Source organism: Saccopteryx leptura, chromosome 1, assembly GCF_036850995.1.
Source record: "Saccopteryx leptura isolate mSacLep1 chromosome 1, mSacLep1_pri_phased_curated, whole genome shotgun sequence".
Taxonomy (NCBI): Eukaryota; Metazoa; Chordata; class Mammalia; order Chiroptera; family Emballonuridae; genus Saccopteryx; species Saccopteryx leptura.
Window position 1 is genome coordinate 238,518,569 of NC_089503.1, and position 24,380 is coordinate 238,542,948.

The 24,380-nt window shown below is 35.8% G+C and overlaps 3 protein-coding genes across 3 annotated transcripts in view; all 3 read left to right on the top strand.

Annotated features, from left to right (window-relative positions):
* Positions 1-24,380, top strand: part of CTSB (cathepsin B) — a 698,317-nt gene that overhangs the window by 536,552 nt on the left and 137,385 nt on the right. The gene's annotated exons all lie outside the window — the stretch shown is intronic.
* Positions 6,480-16,130, top strand: LOC136388237 (beta-defensin 131B-like). Its single transcript, XM_066360185.1, has 4 exons — positions 6,480-6,537; positions 13,384-13,497; positions 14,420-14,433; positions 16,071-16,130. Exons 1-4 carry the CDS (start codon positions 6,480-6,482, stop codon positions 16,128-16,130), a joined length of 246 nt encoding a protein of 81 aa, XP_066216282.1.
* DEFB134 (defensin beta 134) lies at positions 20,929-22,975 on the top strand. Its single transcript, XM_066360945.1, has 2 exons — positions 20,929-20,986; positions 22,833-22,975. Exons 1-2 carry the CDS (start codon positions 20,929-20,931, stop codon positions 22,973-22,975), a joined length of 201 nt encoding a protein of 66 aa, XP_066217042.1.

Sequence of the window (24,380 nt, forward strand, 5' to 3'; positions counted from 1 at the left end):
AAAAGCACTGAAAAGTGGTTCAAAGTCAGCCCTGTTACTCAATAACTGGCCAGTTCACTTTATTCGTTTTAACTGCAGCTTCATTGTTAAATGGAGGACTTATGCTGGTCAGTTCATGGAGCTAACAGTCCTGTGAGACTGGAGCTATTTTCAGAGACTGAAGTTACAAAAAATTTAAAAATAGAGGAAACCAAGAATGACCAATCCTAAAGAAGAATAAAATATCACATAAGTTTCTTAAAAATGAAGAAACCATCGTGAAGATATCATATCACAGTGCTGGAGCACCATCTTTAAGATGTACCATAATACATATTTTAAACCAATGGCCAGTACATGATTCTGTATTCCCAAAAGCTAGAATACCAGGATTAGAAAAACAAAGTATGAATATAAGATTGCCCCTTCTGGTCACTCCTAGGGACATACTTGGCAGATTTGTGCTTCCTATTCCCACATCTTTATGCTCCACTGGACCAAAGTTTTAGGTTCTTATGGTGGAGTTGTTTCTACCAGAGGACACAATAAGAGCTCCACCAAACTTAATGCTATGAGTGTCATCCAGTAGTCTTGAACTCCTACTGGAAGATTAGGCAGCAAAGAAAGAAATTACTACATTGATAGGATTAACTCATCCTAATTATCATGGAATGGTAGAGTGGCTACACATAAACAGGGCAAATGAAACCTTATTTCATCATGTTATATCATCATGCCCAGTGACAACCATGAATTAACTATTTCAATAATCATAGCCTGACTAAAACACAGTAACCAGCGGCACAAACATCACAAGAATGGAGGGCTGACTTACACCACAAAGCAAGCAATAGATCAACAAAAGTGCTGTCCCAGAGTGAGGGATATCTGGAATAATAAAGAAGAAAAGTAATGTTATAGCCTCAAGACCAACTGAGAGTAGTAAGGCCTATTATGTTCCTAACCCTAGTGTTTCAACTATTTTTTGAATCATAATTAGCCATACTCTTAAAATGTCAAGGGCAAGATGAAATAAGTTGAACATGGGGCATGAAAGAATCGGAGTGGTACAAGAGATGGACATTAGTACACACTGTTGCTGCCCTGCTTGTATCACTTGGCATTCTTCCCTACACAGAGATAGATACTTAATCTGAAGACCTGAGACTCTTTTCCTCGGGGCTTTTGGCGTACTACAGAATCCAAAAATAGTTAGTACCCCTGGAAGCAGCGCTCAGTCATGGCCGTCTAAGGAGTTATGTTGATAAATATCCCAGCTTCCTTGTCCTTCAACTGGCATAACTCGGAAGGGTCTTCCACACTTCATCTTAAGATTTCACCTTGGAAATGATAAATAGTGGCCCCAAATAGTAACTATCTTCAAGTTCACCTTTTTTCAGTTTCTTCTCTTGCTTGTCTTATTTCTCCACTCTTCTGGTATATATTAGGATCACCTCCCTAAAAAACTACTGACACTATAATCTTGTCAAAGATATTTTACATCACAGATGGAACTAAGACAATACCATTTACCTCTTTTTATCCCTAGTTTGTGAATACTGTACTCTCTCATTTTACTGTTATGACACAGGTATCTTTTCCAAAATTATTGTGTGTGTGAAGTATTCCCTGTCATTGCAATATATATTCCACAAAGGCAGGAATTTTGTCTGTCTTGTCCACTACTGTATTCTCAGGACTTAAGACAATACAGAGTACATATTAAGGGCTAAAAAAAAATGGAATAATTTAGTGTATTAAATATTGGACCAACCTTTCATCCCCAAAATAACACTGTTCATGATGTATTCATTTTTTACTTTGAAATTCAGTCCAATTTGATAATAGTTTATGTAGCATTTATATCTACATTTATAGATTAAATTGGATCTTTTTTTCTTTTGCTCTTTGTGGCAAGGATTGGATTTACTGACTGAGATATAATGAACCATTGGAGTATATCACATAAGACAAGATGCCATTTATAAAATTAGATTCTAAAAAGGAAGTAGTTTTCCTTTTGGGTATACTCTCTCATGCTTTCTCAGGTCACTTTTTCTTGGGCAAGCCAGCAACCATGTCACGAGGTAGTTCTAGAGAAAAGTCCGCATGGCAAGAAACTGCCAACAACCATGTGAGTTCCGAAGACCTCCTCCAGCCTTCTGATGAGAATGCAACCCCAGCTGACAGCTTTGTCTCAGTTTTGTGGGAGACCTTGAGCCAAAGCATCCAGTTAAGCCACACTCAGATTCCTGATACATATAAATTGTAAGGTAAGAAATGTTTGTGGTCTGGCCTTGGCTGGGTAGCTCAGCTGGTTAGAGTATCGTCCCAATATGCCAAGATGGCAAGTTTAATCCCTGATCAGGACACATACCAGAATCAGCCAATGGCTGTATAAATAAGTAGAACAATAAATTGGTCTCTTTCTCTCTATCCCTCCCCTTCCTCTCTCTAAATTCAATAAATGAAAAAAATTGTAAATGTTTGTTCATTTAGGCCACTACATTTGGGGGTTTTTTTTATTATGTTTTAATATGCAACTAATATATTGCCCTTGTGATGTTTCTATATTGTGGTTATTCTATTTCGTAAAATTAGTTAAGTAGCTATCTAGCTCATTCTTTTCTCTGAATTATTCTCATAAAATAAAAATTATCTATTCTTGAAGGTAGTGTATAAAATCTAACTCATTTTAGCACCTTTCAAATGTGAAAGGATGAACTTTGACTACTTGCAATTTCATTATATTGGCAAGCTTTGTTGACTTACATTTTCCTAAAAGTGTCCATTTCATTCAAATATTCAGCATAAGAAATTTAAACTAGTCTATAATATTTAAACTCTTTTCTACCTGTTATTTTAATGGAAAAAATAAACCAGACTAGTAATAATCTTTTAAGTTATAGAATAATGCCTTGCTAGACAAGAGCACAGTGGTTACTAGGGGGAGGGAGATTTAAGGGAGGGAGAAGGGGAAAAGGTGGGGGGAAGGAAGTAATGAGGGACAAATATAAGGTGAAGGAAAATGATTTGACTTTGGGTGATGGGTATACAACATAATCAACAGTTCAAATGCTATAGAAACGTTTACCTGAAACCTATGTACTCTTGTAGATCAATGTCACTCTGTTAAGTTTAATTTGTTAAGTTAAAAAAAAAATAATGCATTGCATTTATTTTTATATTAATTTTGTGAGTTTTCCAATTTTAAAATAATATATTATTTAGGAATTAGAATAAAAATAAAATATACATATAGTATAATAGTATATAGTTATCTATGTACATATATATGTATATAATTATATATATATACATATATAATATGCTTATTTTAATACAGATTAAAAGCTATTAGTAATTTGGCAAAAGTATATTGAGCCTGACCAGGTGGTGGTGCAGTGGATAGAGCATTGGACTGGAATGCAAAGGACCCAGGTTCGAAACCCTGAGGTCACTGGCTTGAGCACAGGCTCATCTGGTTTGAGCACAGCTCACCAGCTTGAACCCAAGGTTGCTGGCCTGAGTAAGGGGTCATTCAGTCTGCTGTAGTCCCCAGTCAAGGCACATATGAGAAAGCAATCAATGAACAACTAAGGTGCCACAACATAGAGTTGATGCTTCTCATCTCTCTCCCTTCCTGTCTATCTGTCCTTATCTGTCCCTCTCTCTGTCTCTGTCAGTATCTTGAGTAGAAAGATGAGGGGAGGTGTCAGAAACCTATAGAGTAAGAAGTGAATAGAAAGGACTAGGAGCAGAATATGTATTATTATTTTTCTGAGAAGAAAGGGGAAGAAAGTTAAGGTTCTACGTAAAATGTAAACTAAAGATAAGGAAGGTAATTTTATGGTTTGATTGATTGAATAATTTTATTGATCTCACTGAGAAAGAGAAACAAAGACACTGATTTGCTGTTCCACTTATTTATGCACTCATTGGTTGATTTCTGTATGTACCCTGACCGGGAATCAAACCTGCAACCTTGCGTATCAGGACAACACGTGGCCAGGGCCTGTTTTGTTGTTAAAGTGAAGGAACTTGAGGATGTTTAAGACTAAACATAAAGAAATAACAAATTCAGAAAAATTGAAGCAATAAGAAAAAGAAATTGTTGAAGCTGCCAGGACTCCAAAGCTGTCAATACTCCTGACTACAGGGAAGGAAGGTGGATAATGAACAATTGTTTATAAATTATTTTCTGAGTATCTAATGCCCTTCTGGAGAGCTGTGCCCAATAAAACCCAATAGTTTCTAGGTCGAATTTACTAGCTCATGGTAAATTAATTCCTTTCCCCTTGTGCTGTTACAAATTGTGCTTTGATAGCTTGATAACTATCTGATTTTTTTTCTCTGTGTTCTTTCAAGAAAAAGCATTTGTCAAAGTGTCATATCTTTCTTAACTGAGGTCCTATACTACTTGGAGATGAGCTACCTTTCAACATTCATCTGGTGCCCACCAACCCATCTCAGAATGGAATGAACCTTCTTCTGACCCTTCCTTTGATGTCCAGGACTGCCAGCCCATGGATCACACAATGTTCTTCGACTTTCCTGGCAGGCTTCCAAGCTCACCTCCTGGCTCCAGACATGTCTAGATAGAAAACAAATGTTTATAGAAAATGTCAAAGCATCACTGAATGTTCTGCCCTTAGTGTTCTCTAAGGAATTAGTATTCATAATTTATATTTCTTTGCAATGTAAACTATACTTCTAAAGCTTTTCCACATGATCAAGAAGTTGAGAAACCAAGGCTCATGAGAAAAAGTCAGTAAATTCTGGATTTACGATCAGAGATGCTAAAAATTCCAAACCAGTCCAATTTATGTAAATAGAGTAGTCATCAATAACCAGCACATATCCCAATGGCCCCAAGATTCCCCTGTGAGTTTTCAGGGTGCCAGGAGAGTCTTGTTTTCTGGTGCCACCTGTCCCAGCAACTTCAGAGCAAAAAAAATCCGAGCCGAAGCTTAAGAGTCACCCCACTGCTTTCAGCTCCCTCACTGACCCTTCTTGAGACCAGTGTGAAGTCTGTGACATTTGCTTCTTTCAGGACCACTGATAATAATACCATAAGCCTTCACCAATCCCCTATCCCTGATTCAGCACAAGATACTATTTTCAAAACCTCGGCCAGGGAGGATCTACTCAAATAATGTCACTGCATGCTCCACTCACTGAAACGCTGAGGTAGAAAACCCAGCTCTCAGAGGGAGCTGTGGCAGAAAGGAGCTTTCTTCATGGTACTGAGATAAGTTTCATAACCTGGATGGAGTAAGACCATCTAAGAAGTTATGAAAATCAAATAAGACCATGAATGGGAGTGTACTTCGCAGCTTTTAAAATTGGTATCCTTACTCATATGTTCTTTAGGGATTCCCTAGGCTACATGTTCCTTCATGTTCATTTCCTTAGTGTGTACAAGGTAAATTGTGCCACTTTGTTAGAAATATGCTTGTGTGTCATTGCCATTGCTTTGTTTATATTATTTGTTTTCCCAAGTTCATCTAAAGTCCACACTTCCTTTTTCTCCTTTCTGTTCTTCTCACATTACATGTAGTGTGATGTAAACAAGTTGCGTTCACTAAGACTTTAGATATAAAAATTGTTTTTATTCAGTTGGTTAAAGAGAGAGAGAATTAAACAAAAGCTTTTCTATGTCTTTCTAACTTGTGTATGGTTTCAAATGTAATTTCATTGCTGAAGCCTGCTAATGTATAGTCCAAAAAATACTAATAAATGGGCATGCTGTTATAACCAGTGTTTCTCTTCCTATTGTTTGGAAAATAAAGTGAATACTTTTACTCTACAGCCTGATCAGATGGTGGCACAGTGGATAGAGCACTGGCTTGGGATGCAGAGGATCCAGGTTTGAAACCCCAAAGTCACCAGCTTGAGCAATGGCTCATCTGGCTTGAGCATGGGTTTACCAGGGTCACCAGATTGAGCATGGAGTCATAAAAATGACCCCAAGGTCACTGGTTGAGCAAGGGGTCACTGGCTCAGCTGGAGCCCCCTGGTCAAGGCACATATGAGAAAGGAATCAATGAACAACTAAGATGCTGCAACTATGAGTTGATGCTTCTCATCTCCCTTCCTGTCTATCTGTATCTCGCTCTCTCTTTCTCACTAAAAAATAATAATAATACTTCCACTCTACAAATATCACCTTAACCTTTACAGGGCCTCCAGGAACCCTTAAGACAATAATTTTTCAGTAGAATATCTCTCTAGCTTTCACCATGGCTACCCCTTCTCTGTCAGTGCTATGAACCCTACTATCATTACCCACATCCTGTCAATATTTAACAAATGAACTTATTTTGAATAATTTACCGTCGTGTTCATTACATTCTGTCTCCTGATGTAAAGGCTCATTTGAACACACAAATGTTCTTGCTACCAAAAGGTTCAGTAATCAGACAGCAACTCACCTACTGGGTACTCAATATATAAAGAAGTTCTCTTCATCCCAGCTACTGATTCTAAGTAACTTAACCATGAGGATTTTGCTTTACATCCTTGTGGTCCTTGTCTTATTGTCCACAGTTCCCCCAGGTAAGACAGAAACCTTTCTTTCCAGGGTTATGAAAATATAAATGAAAGAGAATACAAGGTCTTCCAAGAGTTTGAAAATAAATAAGACAAGTGCAGGTTGTACCACAGAATAAAGAATGTGAGAGGAGTACATTGGCTGCTTACAGGAAGGGAGAGTTGATGCTACAACATTAATAAGGTGGTGCCTTTTAGTGATTTAATTTACTATGAAATCTAACTTGTGAATGTGCTTGATCCTAAGATGGTGGAAAGATGTTCACAGAACATGCACAACAGAAAAATGGAGAAAATTGAAAAAATGAAAAGTGAGTGGTGATTAGAAGAAAGGCCAGAGATAAAGAGGAGGTTACTTCATCATAATCTGTGGTTCACAGAATATTCTGATCACTAACTAGGAAAGGGGTAAAGACCCAGCTGGAAATTACTTGTGTATGGTGGGAGCTAAGATTCCACCTCAACACTTAACAAAAATAATTAATTATACAGACATATTTATTGAATAATCAATCCAACTTTTTCAGATTTATTTTATTTTTATTAAGTTTATTGGGATGACATTGGTTAATAAAATTATATAAGTTTCAGGAGTACAATTCTATAATACACGATCTGCATATTGTATTGTGTGTTCACCACCCCAAGCCAGGTCTCCTTCCATTCACCTTTTATCTCCTCATACCCTGTCTTACCGCCTCCAGACCCCCTTACCTTTTATTAATCACCATATTGTTGTCTGTCTATGAGTTGTTGGGGGGTTTTTTTGCGTAATCCCTTCACATTTTTCACACAACCTCTCCAGCCCCCCTCCACTCTGACAGCTGTCAGTCTGTTCTCTGTAGCTATGAATCTGTTTCTATTTTGTTAGTTTATTTTGTTCATTAGATTCCACTTATAAGTGAAATCATAAAGTATTTGTCTTTCTCTAACTGACTTATTTTACTTAGCAGAATACTATCCAAGTTCACCCATGCTGTTTCAAAAGCTAAGATTTTTTTTCTTTTTTACAGCTAAGTAGTATTCCACTGTATAAATATACCACAAGCTCTTTTATCTACTAATCTACTGATGAACATTTGGGCTGCTTCCAAATACTAGCTATTGTAAATAGTGCTGCAGTGAACATAGGGGTGCATATATTCTTTTGAATTAGTGTTTAGGGTTTCTTTGAATATATTCCTAGACATGGAATTGCTGAGTCATAAAGCAGTTCCATTTTTTTAATTTTTTGAGATAACTCAATACTGCTTTCCACAGTGGCTGCACCAGTCTGCAAGTCCAGCAACAGTGCACAAGGGTTCCCTTTTCACCACAGCCTCACCAGCACTTGTTGTTTGTTGATTTATTGATGAGCGCCATTCTGACAGGCATGAAGTGATATCTCATTGTGGTTTTAATGTGCATTGCTCTGATGATTAGCAACATGGAGCACCTTTTCATATGTCTATCGGCCATCTTTATATCTTCTTTGGAGAAGTGTTTATTCTGGTCTTTTGCCCATTTTTTAACTGGGTTGTTTGTTTTTTTGGTGTTGAACTTTAGTTCTTTAGAATTTTTGGATATTAATGCTTTATCAGGTGTATCATTGGCAAATGTGTTCTTGCATTCAGGATGTTGTCTTGTCATTTTGTTGATGGTTTTCTTTGCTGTGTAAAAAAACTTTTTTTATGTAGTCTTCTTTGTTTATTTTTTTCTTTTGTTTCCTTTTTTAAGGCGATATATCAGAAAAAATATTGTTATAAGAAATGTCCAAGATTTTACTGCCTATGCTTTCTTCTAGGAGTTTTATGGTTTCATATCTAACATTTAAGTCTTTAATTTATTTTGAGTTTATTCTCTGTATGATAAACTTCTCCTGTGAAACCATCCAGTCCAGGACTTTTGTTTATTGAAGTTTATTTATTTTTTATTACTGCTTCAATTTCACCAGCTGTAATCTGAGATTCTTGATTCTTCCTTGTTTGGTTTTAGAAAATTGTATGTTTCTAGGAATTTATTCATTTTATACAGATTGTCTAATTTGCTGGCATGTAGCTGTTCATGATATTCTCTGCAATCTCTTGTATTTCTGTAGTCAGTTGTTATTTCATTTCTGATTTTATTTATTTGGGTCCTCTCTTTTTTAAAAAAATGAGTCTGTTTAAGGATTTGTCAATCTTGTTTATCTTTTCAAAGAACCAACTCTTGGTATTATTGATCTTTTTGTATTTTTTTACTCTCTTTTATTTATTTCTGCTCTACTCTTTATTATTATTTTTCTTCTAGTCAATTTGGGCTTTGTTAGTTGTTCTTTTTTAGTTCCTTTAAGTGTAAAGTTATACTCAAAGGTTAAACAATTCTGAAATTGATTAATGCATCAGATCATCCATGTCATCAAGTGTCAGAAAAGTGCCAGATTTATCCTTAACTAGCTCCTCTTGAGGTTTGACAATAGCAGGCATTTTTCTAGACATCATAACTTGACCCACCAAATTACATGAGTAAAAAGAAGGCATTTCTTCTTATATCAGCAAAGAATACTTTCCCAGAAGTTCCCTAGAAATAGGTTACATACCCACTCCCAAACTAATCACCAACAAAGAAATGAACAATATTATTGGTTTTGACTACTGCAGATTTATGCCTTGGATGTTTGGAAAAGTGGTAGACAACTAAACCTCATCAGAATTCTGGCACATAAGAACATAGTATATCTTGTCACATTGCTTTAAAATTTATATAAATGGAACTAATTAGTAATACTTTTATATCTGGCTTACTTCACTCCCTATTACATTTATGAAATTAGACTATGTTTCTATATGCAACTATACAGTTCATTAATTTTTATTTCTTTACAGTGTTCCATCACAAAAATATACTACAGTTTATTTATTTATTTTACTTTGATAAACATTTAGGCTGTTTCCAGTTTGGGCTGTTATGAAGCTTATTCCAGTTAAAATTGTCATTAAATGATTCTTGTTGTATATGTGAACACATTTATTGGGTATATATTGGAATAAAAGTGCTTGTCACAGGGCATGTACGTCTTCAACTTTAGGAAATAATTTCAGTTTCCCAAATAGTTTAGCATATTTTACACTCTTTTCAGCAGTGTGGAACAACTCTCAGTGGTCCACATCTCTACTAACAGTTTACATAATCAGACTGTTAAATTATTACCATTCTAGCATTTGTATAGTAGTAACTGAGTGTAGTTTACATTTAAATTTATAGATTATTAATAAGATTGAGGATTTTGCATTTGCTTAGTGGCCATTTTAATATCAATTCTCCAAGTACCTTTCAAATATTTTGCCCATTATTCTATTGAGTTATTTTTTATTTTCTCAGTGCTCTGTAAGGTTTCATATAAACTCTGGATGCAAATCCTTTATTATGTGTCACAAATACCTTCTGGTTTATGATTTTGCCTTTCACCCCTTTTATCATGTCATTTTATAAATAGACATTCTTAATATTAATGTGATACAAATTATTAAACTTCTTTATAATTTAGTGCTTTTGTATTCTTTTCTCTACCTAAAGCTCACAAAAGTATCCTCTGAATATCTTCAAAAAGCTTTTCTTTATTCTCCAAAAACTTTATCTAATGGGCACACAACACAATCAACAGTTCAAAAGCAATAGAAATATTTACCTGAAACTTATGTACTCTTACTGATCAATATTATCCCATTAAATTTAATTTTCTAAGTAAAATTAAAATTTTAATTAAAAAAACTTTATTATTTTGCCTATGACATGTAGATTGTAAATCTCCACCTGCTATTGATTTTTGTAAAATAGGGGTCAAAATTTGTTACTTGTTTTTACCATATAGGTAACAAATTGACCCAGCACCTTTTCTTGAAAAAATAAAGGAAAAATATCTTTTTCTCAATGAACAGCAGTGCTATCTTTGTCATAGAGCTAGTCTCTGTTCTGATCTATCTACTCTTTTCCATTACCCTATTTGTCTCTTTACAAATAATACACTCCTAATTTATGAGTTTATCATATTTTCATATTGTGGAAGGAAACATAGCTACATTTTATTTATTTTAAAGAGTATTTTAAAATTCTAGATACTTTGAATTTCCATCTAAATTTTAGAATCAACTATTCAAATACATATATACTCATATTTAATGAGGATTTTCACTGAGATTGTACTGGATGTGGCAAATATGTGGAGTAAAGGGAACACTTATACACTTTTGGCAGGAATGTAAGTTGGTACCAACCATTATGGAAAGCAGCATGAAGGTACTGCAAGAACTTAAAATTAGAACTACCATATGATCTAGCAATCCCACTTCTAATTTATATCCAAAAGAATAAAATTAGAATATTAATCAGATATCTGCATTCTCATATTCATTGCAACATTATTCACATCAGTCAAGATATAGAAACAACCTAAGTGTCCATGAATTGATGAATGGGTAAAAAAAATGGTGGTATACATATATAAATATATACAATGGAAAATTGTTCAGCCTTAAACAGAAAGAAACTAAGCCATTTACAAAAACATGAATAAACCTGAAGGACATTAAGCTAAGTCAAATAAAGGAGACACAGGAAGTCCAATACTGTATAATCTCATTTAAGTATAGAATGTAAAAATGTCAGACTCAAAGAAGTAGATAGTATAATGGTGGTTGTCTACGATGGAGGAGGGGGGAATGGAGAGATGCTGATCAAAGGTACAAACTTTCAGTTATAAAATGAACAAGTTTTGGAGACTTAATGTACAACTTAATATAGTTAATATATTTTATAATTGACATTTGCTAAGACAGTAGATTTCAAGTGATCTTACAACACAAAGAAATAAAATAGCTGTCCTGTTCAAATAGCTCTGTTGGTTAGAGTATCATTCCCATACACAAAGGTTGTGAGTTTGATTCCTGGTCAAGATACATACAGGAATGGATTTATGTTTGTTTCTCTTTCTCCCTCCCTCTCTCTCTAAAATCATAAATAAATTTTTTTAAAAAAATAAAGAAAGAAACAAACTATGTAAAGTGATGTATATGTTATCTCATGGTGGTATATTGTATACTTCAAATATATGCAATTTTTATTAATCAATAATTTTTCAATAAAGGTAAGAAGGAAATATACACACACAAAGAAAATGTGATATATACATACAGTGGATCATCATTCAGCCCTAAAAATGGAGGATATCTTGTCATTTGCAATAATATGGATGGACCTTGAGAGCACAAAGCAAAATGAAATAAGCCAGATACAGAAAGACTAATACTACATAACCTCACTTACATATGGAATATCTAAAAAAGTCAAACTCATAGTAACAGAAAGTATATTGGTGATTACCTGGGTCTGAGGGGTAGAGAAAATGAGGAACTGTTGGTCATCTGTTGCAGTTATGCAAGATAAACAAGTTCTGATGTTTTAGTATACATATGGTACCTATGGCTAACAACACTATATTGTATACTTAAAATTTTCTAAGAGTATAGACCTCATGCCAAGCATTCTTACTATACATAATAACAATAATAGTAATGATGAAGGTAGAAGAAAATTTTGGGAGTTGATGAATATGTCTATGGCCTTGATGGTTGTGATAGTTTCATAGGTGAACACTTGTTCCCAGACTTATCAAGTTCTACACATTAAATATGTATAGTTTTTTACATTAGTCATATCATGATAAAGTAGTTTAAAATAGAGTAAATAAATTGTCTCTTTATTAAACTATTGCAACCAAACAATAAAAAAACATGATATAATTACAATATGCAACCCTTATTGCACTAATAAATCTAACCATTGAACATCAATAGCTGCTATTATCTCCAAAAGAGAGACAACCATACATTAAGGTTCTCCCAATATACTATAGCTGGCTACAGGTATCAAACATGAGTCTGATCAAGCCTTTGAATCCTGCTGCCAATTTTCTGAAAATACAGAGGACACCAGAGCATGTTGAGTTCTCAAAGAGTATTCAGTCAGAAAATATCAACTGTGGGGAAGACTACAGATTAAACATCTCAAGTTTTTCAATATAAACAATTGTAAGAAAAGGATTTGTGAAGGACCAGTAGCTTTAAAAGGAATAGCAAACATTGTGATGAGAAAAAACTAAACTGTAATGTCTGGGAATAAAAACTCAGGTAATAAAACAAATTTTAAAAGGTAAAAAAATGATTACTGTAAAACTTAGGATAGTTTTCTTTGGGGGAAAAGCATAGGAGAAAATATCTTGTGTGTGATAGAGAGAGGAAGATATTTGAGAACCAAAGTGAGAGATTATGGCTTATAAAATCTTGTGCAGATCTCAAAAACTTCTTCAATAAAGAAAACATCATGGCTTTGGGCCTAAATACACCAAAAAGACCCAATTCCCTCTATTCCTTCTCATTCTCAATTGGAATTTTTTTTAAATAAACCATAAGCTTCTAATTTTAGCTTACTCTGTCTTCTTTTGATTTTCTGATTTAAGGTTAACCCTCCCTCTTAACTGCTCAATTTTATCCCCATTCACTTTTTAAGAACCTCAGTCTTGAAATTAAACATTCTTTCTTGTACCATGAATCCTGGCCCCTAAATGAATGTTTTATTCCAGACATAAATATGCCATAATAGTCCTCATCAAAAGCCCTTCCCCCTTTCAGTTACTTTCTCATTTATCTACTCTCTTACAGAAGAAATATTCAGATATCTTTATTTGATATCTCCACTTTTCTCTACTGCAATCTTTTTTTGTTATTTTTTCTGGACAACTTCTTTATTGTTATTGTTTTAATTTATTATGAAACACTTTAAAAATTAAAATATACAAATAATTAACCTAATACAATATAATATTTTCTCTTTTCAAAGCCAGAAGCACAAAGTCTAAGGACGACTGTTACCCCAAACCATTCTATCAATGCAGATTGAAGTGTAAGTCTAACGAATATTCACTTAGATACTGTGCTGACTGGCGCATCTGCTGCAGACACAGGAATAGATGGAAGTGATGAAAACTCCAACTCCATTTCCTTCTAAATCCAAGAAAAAAAACTAAAATGAATAAGATACTCTTGCCTATATAAGAATAACTACAACCATTATGGAAGAAAGCATGGTGGTTCCTCAAAAAATTAAGAATAAAACTACCATATGATCCAACAATCCTACTAGGTATCTATCCCAAAAACTTGAAAACATTGATACATAAAGACACATGCACCCCCATGTTCATCGCAGCATTATTCATGGTGGTCAAGACATGGAAACAACCAAAGTATCCTTTGATAGAGGATTGGATAAGAACGATGCGGTACATATATACAATGGAATACTACTCAGCCATAAGAAATGAAGACATATTGCCACTTACGACAACATGGATGGACCTTGAGAACATTATACTGAGTGAAATAAGAAAATCAGAGAAAACTAAGAGCTTTATGATTTTACACATAAGTGGGAAATAAAACTGAGACTCATGGACATAGGTAAAAGTGAAGTGCTTACCAAGGGAAGAGGAATGTGAGGAAGAGGCTGGTGGGAAAGGAGTTAAAAAGGACAAATATACAGTGACAGAAAATGATTTAACTTTGGGTGATGGTTATACAATATAATCAACAATTCAAATGCTGTAGAAATGTTTACCTGAAAGCTGTGTACTCTTATTGATCAATGTCACCCTGTTAAATTTAATTTTTTAAATAAGATTTAAAAATTGATAAACAAAAAAATAACTAATATGATGGATAAGAGAAATTCATGATGATTATGCTGAGATGGTCAGGTTAAAGTAAATATAAACTTTATAAAGGCTTACACTCTATTTTCATATGTACACTTCTACATTAATTTCCTCAGTTGACATTCACACCACGTTGTTTGTTCATCAATAGTACTATCAGAGGCAGATTAAGGTTGGTTGAGGCCCCGGGCATAGAAGAAAATATTGGGCCCCTTAAAAAAAAGAGAGAGGTGGGAAATAAAAATACATGTTAACCATATTTTTAAATAAATAAAAAATATTATGTACTATTAATGTTAAAATTGCACATATGAAACCAAACTTGGTGTCATTAGAAAAAAAGTATAAAGCTGGGGTTTTGTGGAGCCCTTCAGAAGTAGGGGCCCAGGGTGTGCACCCGGTGTGCCCGCTGTTAAATCCGCCTCTGAGTACTATATCCCAACCCCACCACTTACTTTTTAACCTTGGATATATTCTTTAGTCTTTCTCTACCTTAGTTTCTTTATATATGAAGTACAATAACAATAGTACCTACATCCTGTAGTTATGAGAATTATATGCATTAATATACATAAAGTCTTAAGCAACACCTGACCCCAGTGTAAACTCTACATGTGTTCATTTTAATTTCATGGACCAGAGTAAGTGATGTCCTGTAGCATTTTGGAATGTATAATATTAAACTATTCTTTGTGTTCTAAAATAAAATTGATATTTGTTAAAATTTCCTATGGCTTTGAAAATAAAGTATATTTTATGTTTCTGAGTTAATACAGTTTTATATACACACAATATTTATGCAACATTATCATATTTTAGTAATCTAGGACTGGAACGCTGGTAGTGAGGACTAGAAGAGCCAAATGGATTTCAGAAGGAAGATTGATGGAATTGAGTGGCCATATAATATAATGAGAAGGAAGTATGAAAGGTGATCCTGAGGTTTCAAAGCTAGCAAAGAGATGGTTAGCACTATAGCTCACTTAAACTAGAGTCCAGAGAGGAAGTAGGTTGGGATATGGGGAAAAATCAATTGAGATGTTTTGGCACATGGAGTTTTGGCATAAAGGGATATGTATATCAGCCCACTGGGCACATTTACAGAAGTATAACTTTATTTTTTATAAATAAACTTAATTCCTATTATGAACTCCATTCTTCCTGGTCACAGAAACTGAAACATAGTCATTTCAGAATTGCTACTCTTTTCTCCAAGTTACTTGTAAGTTCCAGAAGAGCTAAGCCCTGGTAGGGCATCTGAGAGAGCCTTCCTTAATTAAGGCATTCTCCTGACTTGGTCTTTCATCACTAGTCAAGGTTCAACTGCTGAGTTGCCTCTTATTCTTAATAAAATTCTTAAAACCCTTTGTATGAGGTTCATTGCTTTGTGCATATGATAATTCTGCTACTCGTGTGTCATTCTGGGTTACCAGAAATTCAGCTGGGACAATCTATGACCACCTCTTCCATGTTGATCTCAGCCCTACAGGGATAATATTGCTGCTACCTTCTGTTGGGGTTAAATTGGCTCCTCTAAAACTCAAATTCCCTATTAGGGCAACTTCTTCAGTAAACATCTCCCTCACCTAGCCTCCCCCTCTTTGTAAGCAACACCTCCCCACCCTGGGAAGGTTCTGAAAAATGTCCTTGAGACAAGGCCTTCATGAGGGGCCTGAAAGTTGGGAAAAGGAGACAATCTGCAACCAAGGCAACAAACCCTGAAATGCTAATCTGGGCATGTCCAGGTGCAGCCAACTCCATGCCAGAAAATGCTTGCAACAACCCCTACTATATCTAATGCTCTCTCCCACAGCTCAGGGCTGACACGCTTTTGTCGACACCCTTTTGCTGGTCTCAGCCCGCTTACATCTAAGCACTTTTAAAATAAACTTTCCTTTTGGAACATACTAGCCTTGTGTTTTTAGTTCATTCCGTGGTTTCTGCCTTTCACCTTCCCATGCTGGGGGAACTGGTGTGAGGGAAGGGGAACCAAGGCTATGAGACTCTCTACTCAAGGAATGATGCAATCAATGCTAAGCTATGTTCCTGCCACCACTCTGAACTCCACTTACATAAGGAAACATTAGTGCACCGTGCTCTCAGACTTTACGCAGTATTTCTGTCCTCTATTACCTTATCCCATTTCCCTCCTCTCCTATTATATTAATCCCAGGACTGTAGATAGAAACAGTGTCTCATCACAATCTAAGCCAGGGGTCGGGAAACTATGGCTCATGAGCCAGATGTGGCTCTTTTGATGGCTGCATCTGGCTCACAGACAAATCTTTAATAAAAAAATAATGACGTTAAAAATATAAAACATTCTCATGTATTACAATCCATTCATTTCCTACCGCTCATGTTCATGGTTGCGGGTGGCTAGAGCCAATCACAGCTGTCTTCCGAGACAACACCAAATTTTTATTGGATAATGCGGAACGTACACAGGTCATTGTATGGCTCTCACAGAATTACATTTTAAAATATGTGGCGTTCATGGCTCTCTCAGCCAAAAAGGTTCCTGACCCTTGATCTAAGCTGTCCTTCTCCCTTCTGAGATACTGTCTTTCTGCTTCTACTTTATTCAAGACTTGGTTTAGGGGAGGAACCATGCCCTAATTCATCTGCATACTCTAACATCTGTCATAAAATCTGAATTCAAGAGTTCTTCCCAGTACTCAAAAGAACACAGTCTTGAGATGCAGAAGCCTGTCTTTGCTTCTCTCTTTTTGAGGAGAAAGGTTCACTACAGCCCACCAGAAGCAAGGAGAAAATCACAAAAGAGATTCTTCCTCACAACTTTCAGAGATTTCTAAACTTCTAAAACTTTGACCTCAAACTTCTAAACTCCAGAACTCTGAGACAATAGATTTCTGTTGTTTAAGCCATCCACTTTGTGGTAATTTATTATGAAGCTCTAGGGACCTAATACATTATACTTCTGTCTGTTTTTACTTTATTTTTAAACTAAGTGTATTGGGGTGACATTGATTCATAAGATTATATAGGTTTCTAGTGCACTTTACTATGATACATGATCTGTATATTGCATTGTGTGCCCACCACCCAAATCAAATCATCTTCTGTCACTATATATTTGGCCCCCTTTACCCTTTACTACCTCTATCTATTCTTTCCCTCTGATAAACATCATACTATTGTCTGTGTCTATGAGTTTTTGTTTGCTTGTTTTTCCTGTTTGTACATACAGTTCTTAACTTTTCTGTCTGACTTATTTCACTTAGCATGATATTCTCAAGATCCTTCTATGTTGCCACAAATGGCAGTATTCCATCTTTCCTTATGGCTGAGTATTATTTCATTGTATGTATGTACTAAATCTTCTTTATCCAATCATCTATCAAAAGACACTTAAGTTGTTTCGCTGTCTTGGCCACTGTGAATAATGCTACAATTGAGCATGAAGGTGCATATATCTTTGTGAATAAGTGTTTTCAAAATTTTTAGTAGATATGCAAAAGAGGTATTGCTGAGTCATATAACTCTATTCTTAATATTTTTAAGGGCCTCCATATTATTTTCTATAATGGCTTTTCCAGTTTACATTCTCACCAGCAGTGAACGAGACTTTCTTTTTCTCCACAACCTCTCCAACACTTGTTACTTGTCTTGTTAATAATAGCCATTCTAATAGGTATGAGGTGGTATCTCATTGTAGTTTTTATTTGTATTTCCCTAAAAGCTAGTGAAGTTGAGAATCTTTTTATAATACAAAAACAAGTGTTTGAAAGGATATGGAGAAAAGATAGCCCTTGTACACTCTTGGTGGGAATGCAGATTGGTACAGCCACAATGGAAAACAGTATAAAGATCCCTCAAAAAGTTAAGAATAAAATTACCATATAATCCAGCTGGTCCACTGCTAAGTATTTACCCAAAGAATGCAAAAGCCTGAATTCAAAAAAATATATTCACCCTTATGTTTATTGCAGCATTATTTGCAATAGCCAAGATATAGAAACAACCTAAAAGTCCATCAATAGATGAATGGAAAAAGAAAATGTGGTGTAGCCTGACCAGGCAGTGGCAGAGTGGGATGGGATGGGAGCATCAGCCTGGGATGCTAAAGACCCAGGGTCAAAACCCCAAGGTCACTGGTTTGAGCACAGGCTCATCCACTTGAATGTGGGCTCACCAACTTGAGCACAGGGTTGCTGGCTTGAGTGTGGGAATATAGACATGACCCCATGGTCACTGGCTTGAGCCTAAAGGTCATTGGGTTGAAGCCCAAGGTCGCTGGCTTGAGCAGGAGGTCACTAGCTCAGCTGGAGTCCCCAGTCAAGACACATATGAGAAAGCAATAAGTGAACAATTAAAGTGCTGCAATGACAAGTTGATGCTTCTCATCTCTCTTTCTTCCTTCCTCTTCGTCTTTCCCTGTTTGTCCTTTTCTCTCTCTAACTAGAAAGAGAGAGAAGAAAATGTGGTATATATAATGAAATACTGCTCAGCCAAAAAAATAATAATAATAATGAAATCTTGCTATTTGCATCAACACAGATGGACCTTAAGGTTATTATGCTAAGTGAAGTAAGTCAGAGAAAGATGGATATTGTATAATTTTATTTACATATAAGAAACAAGTGTACAAACAAAATAAAACTCATAGATACAGAGAACAGACCAGTGGTTAGCAGAGGGAAAGGAATTTGAGGGCTGATGAGAGCAGTGAAGTGATCAGTTGTATGCTGCTGGATAGTAACTAGACTTGGGGGTGATCACTTTGCAGTGTATACAAATGCCCAATTATAACACTGCAGACCTGAAATTCAGGTGTATTTTTAAAAGACAAAAGATAGGAAATGTTGGCAGAAGAATCTGAATAAAAGGGAACACTTCAGCACTGTTGGTGGGAATATAAATTGGTACATCCATTATGAAAACAGTATAGAGTCCCCTTTAAAAATTTAAATTAGAAATGCCATGTGATCCAGCAATCCTGTTTCTAGGTATATATACAAAGGACACTAAATCAGTATCACAGTTATCTGCACACTCATGTTCATTCCAGCACTACTTACAATAGCCAAGTTATGGAAACAACCTCAGTGACCATCAACACTGAATGGGTAGAAAAAATGTGGCATATATATATGCAATGGAATACCATTCCGCCATGAAAAAGAGGGAAATCCTGCCATTTGTGACAATACAGATGCACCAGCAAACATTATGCTTACTGGAAAAAGCCAGACACAGACAAATACTGTATTATCTCACTTATGTGTGAAATCTCAAAAAATCAAATTCATAGAACCAGAAAGTAAAGTGGTGGTTGCCAGGGGTTTGGGAGGTGGGAGAAATGAGGAGATGTTGAACAAAAGGGATAAACTTTCAATTATAAGATCAGTAAGTTCTGAGAATCTAATGTATAGTATGGTGACTCTAGTTCATAATACTGTATTGTATGCTTACAGTTTGCTAAGATGATAAACTTACTGTCATCACATGAAAAATTAATAACTATTTGAGGTGAAGTTAGTGCTATTAGCTTGATTTTGATAATTATTTCACAATATGTATGTCCTTCAAATCATCACATCTTATTTCTTACACATATACAATTTTTATTTGTAATTATAGCTCAGTAAAGCTAGGGCGAAAAAAGTCATGAAGAGTGGTTGCAGTGGGGTTTTAAATAAGTGGATACATGTCAAAATTTGACAACTTGTACACTCTAATATTTGTAGTTTTTACGTCATTATACCGCAATAAAGACTGTTTTAAATAATAAGAATTCTTTTTTTAAAAGTCCTTGAGCCTGACCTGTGGTGGCGCAGTGGATAAAGCGTCGACCTGGAAATGCCAAGGTCGCCGGTTCGAAACCCTGGGCTTGCCTGGCCAAGGCACATATGGGAGTTGATGCTTCCAGCTCCTCCCCCGTCTCTCTCTCCTCTCTCTCTCTCTCTCTCTGTATCTCTCTCTCCCTCTCCCTCTCCTCTCTAAAATGAATAAATAAATAAAAACTTAAAAAAATTACTCATTTAAAAAAAAAACAAAAACAAAAAAACACCCTAAAAAGTCCTTGAGAGAATCTTGTGCAGCTTTAAAAAATACTACTTATGGAGCTTATAATGACACAAAAAAATACTTAGGGTATATAGCATGTTACAAAAGCAGGATGCTAATTATAAGTACATTAATTTTATATCTATGCAAAAAAAATTAAACAATAAACAAGGCATAAATAAAATGCACTTAAAAACACACCAGTTGTCTTTGGGAGGTAGCACGCAAGTATAACTCTTCTTTCCCTGTAATTTTTAATATTTTTAAAATTTTTCAAAAATTAGCATTTTAATTTTTGTTGTAACACAAAGACCAAACAAAATGAAATTTATTCAAAAAAAGAGAAAGCATATAGTTCTCAGTCTCCTTTAGTACTTTTGGAAAACCCAGGTGGAGAAGCAGTGCTTCTGTCCAAAGGAAAAGCTGTCAAACAGGAAATTGCTGTCAGTTTTTTTCTCATATAAGCATTGCTAACTCAGCTGCCTCGGGGGAGACTGATCAGTGTAGCTTATCCACCTGGAGCAGGGCATACCCCAGGTTTGAGAGCTTTGGGTGGGAGGGCATGCTCAACCTTCCCTTTCTGCTCCCTGACAGCCGGTGTCAGACCTTGCCACCAGGCTCCCTGACAGAAGACCCTAGCCATGGAGCCTCTCCTTCCTGTGTTTGTCTTTCTCATCTTTTGGAACCCAGTGCTGGCAGGTAAAATGGAAATCTTCCTGGGGGAGGGGGGAGTCTTTTGTCTAGAAGAGTGATTCCACTAAGCAAACCTATGAGTGTCCTCCCACCATGGGCGTGCTGCTTTGATGTCAGCAAGGTCTGAACTTGAATCCTGGCTCTCCACCTTGTTAGCTGTACTACAACAGGCAGGAATCTGAGCTTCTCTGAACTTTAGTCTCTTCATTTACAAAATAGAAGTAATAGTACTAACCTCACAGTCTTGTAAGAATTAAATGGGTAGATAGAATATGCCTATACATAATATATACAGTACCTGACTTGCAAGAAGTATCATCTTTTCATTAATAATACCCTGTCCTGTTTTTCCACTATTTTGTCTCTAATTCAGAAATATATCTAGTCATACTAGTTAAGACCAGCAAAAAGTGATAACATTTAAAGCTCTCTAATATGCTAAAATTCCTTATAGTACATTTACTAACTAGAGTCCTTAGGTACATGGTGAAACAGATTTGGAACTGTTTGTTCCAAAAGAATTAATGAGCTTATGTGATACAAGAAATGTCTGATCAGATGAGGTAACATCTAGAGCAGTGGTAGTCAACCTGGTTGACTTCCAGCTTTCATGGTGATCAGTAGCAGAGCAACCAAAGTATAAATAAAAAGATAGATTTAACTATAGTAAGTTATTTCATAAAGATTTATTCTGCCAAACTTAGCAAAAATCTGACATAAAGTACTTGGTAAGTAATTATTATTATATGCTTTAACTTGCTGTAACTCTGCTTTATAAATTTTATAAACTAAAGTTACTTCCCTACTTTATAAATCACCATTACTGTGGAACCGGTGGGCGGTTAGAAAATTTTACTACTGACAGAGATACAAAAGTGGGCGGTAGGTATTAAAAGGTTGACTACCCCTGATCTAGAGAGACATGAGAGAAAACACTGACTGGCCTCACATTCTGACTTTAAAAATCTCATCAGGAATAGTCTCTTCACTTGTAATTGAATCAATTCACATCCATGTGTTATGGGGTCCCATTTAATTTCTCACCTTCCCTGAATTATTCTCTAAGCAAATAAACTAGATTTTCAGATCATGTAATGCAATAGGCTAGATTTAAGAATCCGTAGGATCAAGGCCTCTTAAAGCTACTGATGGGACCAGTTTCACTAAGGGTTATGACAATGGACTCATGGTCTCTAGACAGTCAACAATTGCATATAGTCTACAATATTCCAATTCCAATTAGTGTCTTATACATTCCCATAGTTAGTCCCTTTTCATAGGAAATTTTTGTCTTGTATTCAGACCTTTATATATACTTCATCTTCCTGGGCTTCCATCTCATCAGCTAAGTGACCCAAACCCCTTCTTTGATTCAGTTTCTGACAAGAGTTATGTTCCTGGCTTATAGACAGCCACCGTCTTTCTGTGTCTCACACCTATAAGGCCACCAATCTTAATGCTTGAGGGCCTCTCTCTCATGACCTCACTTAAGAGATAAAGTCTCTGTCTCCAAATACAGTCACCCTGGGGTTTAGGGTTTCAAAATATGAATTGGGAGATGTGGAGGGACTGCAAGTCAATCCATAGCACAAGTTAATTTTTTCCAATCAGAATCAATTGATTCAATTCAATCAGGATCAGTTGATTCAAACAGTATCCATCGTTATGACTTAGTCTCCTTGAAATCCAGTATGATAAAAAAAAAAAAGAGAGAAAGAAAGAAAGAAAGAAAGAAAGAAAGAAAGAAAGAAAGAAAGAAAGAAAGAAGGAAAGGAAGGAAATGCAGGGTCTTCTCATTTTATAAGCCCAAAAGGCCTATAGTGAGTTATCCTTTCATTCATTTTCTTTCTAGGCTTGAATCCAATATCATTAGAACTGCACAAGCAATGCCATGGCAATGGCACCTGCAGACTTGAGTGCTATGGAAGTGAAATGTTAGTTGCCTACTGCATGTTCCAGCTGGAGTGCTGTGTCAGAGGAAACCCTGAGCCCTGACAACAGAAGCCAGTGAATGACAATTAACTTGAAAGTCCCTGACCACCCCCATCTTTCACACAGCCAAGAAATTTAGATTAAACTGTCATTCTGTGATGTACCCATGTCTGTTGGTTTTAGCATTTTTATAAGCCTTCAGATTCTTATGATTTTGGATCTTAAAAGCTGGGCTGTGCCTGACCTGTGGTGGTGCAGTGGATAAAGCTTTGACCTGGAATGCTGAGGTCACTGGTTCAAAACCCTGGGCTTGCCTGGTCAAGGCACATATGGGAGTTGATGCTTCCAGCTCCTCCCCCCTTCTCTCTCTCTGTCTCTCTCTCTCCCCCTCTCTCTCCTCTCTAAAAATAAATAAATAAAAAAATAAATAAACTTTAAAAAATAAAAAAGCTGGGCTGTAGCCTTCCTGAAATCCACTAAACTCATGAAAACAATTTAGGACACATATTCTCACTTCAAAGTGGTCTCCAGTGCTCTCCTCTGTACCTATTTATCTCTTTACTCACAGAAAGGCTGTCTTAATTATTCAGAGAGGCTTCAAATTACAAAAACATCTTTCTATACCTAGGCATTACCATGCTTTCAGTTCCCCACTCACCTTCTTTTTCACCCCTGAAGACCTGGGGTATCGCTCTCATAGACCCATAGGTAAGGCCTAACTGCAGGCTGGTATTGTCTTAATGTGATTGCTGGAATGTCTAGAATTTGTAATAGAGATTCTGAGAAACCCCAAGCTCAAGAAAAAGCTCTATCTTTAAGAAGGTTCATTTTTACTTAGAGCTGACATAAATAAAAAAGTGAGATTGGTGTCTCTGGTTTAGCTAAGGAGCTGATCAACTAGAAATGACCCTTTTAAAAAAATTTAGAGCTCATAACAAGAACCACAAAGGTAGGTTTTAATTCTGCCTTCTCCTGGTGTTCAGCATAACCAGAGTTCAGTTCAGATAAGGTGAGGGCGGGGAGGGGGAGTCCAGAGCCATTCATGTTCTTCTGAGTCAATAACTATGAATTACATGCTTTACTCCAAAGAGTAGTTGAGTTCATTCTCTTCTCCAGATTAATCATACTTCGAAATTTTTTTCAAGTATGAAATACAGGCCCAACTGCATAGACAACTTCCTTGAGTATGAAGTTAGCTGTTTTATACAAGCATAATTACCTACAATTTCTTTTTTTATTGAATTTATTGGGATGACATTGGTTAATAAAATTATACAGGTTTTAGGAACACTATTCCACAACATATCGTCTGTATATTGCATTGTATGCTCACCATCCTGAAGCAAGTCTCTCTCTCTCACCATGAAATATCCTTTTGCATCCCTTCCTTTGAGCTTACGTGGGTCCTTAAGGCTGAAGTGAGTCTCCCACGGCAGAATATAGTTTGGTCTTGTTTTTGTTGTTGTTA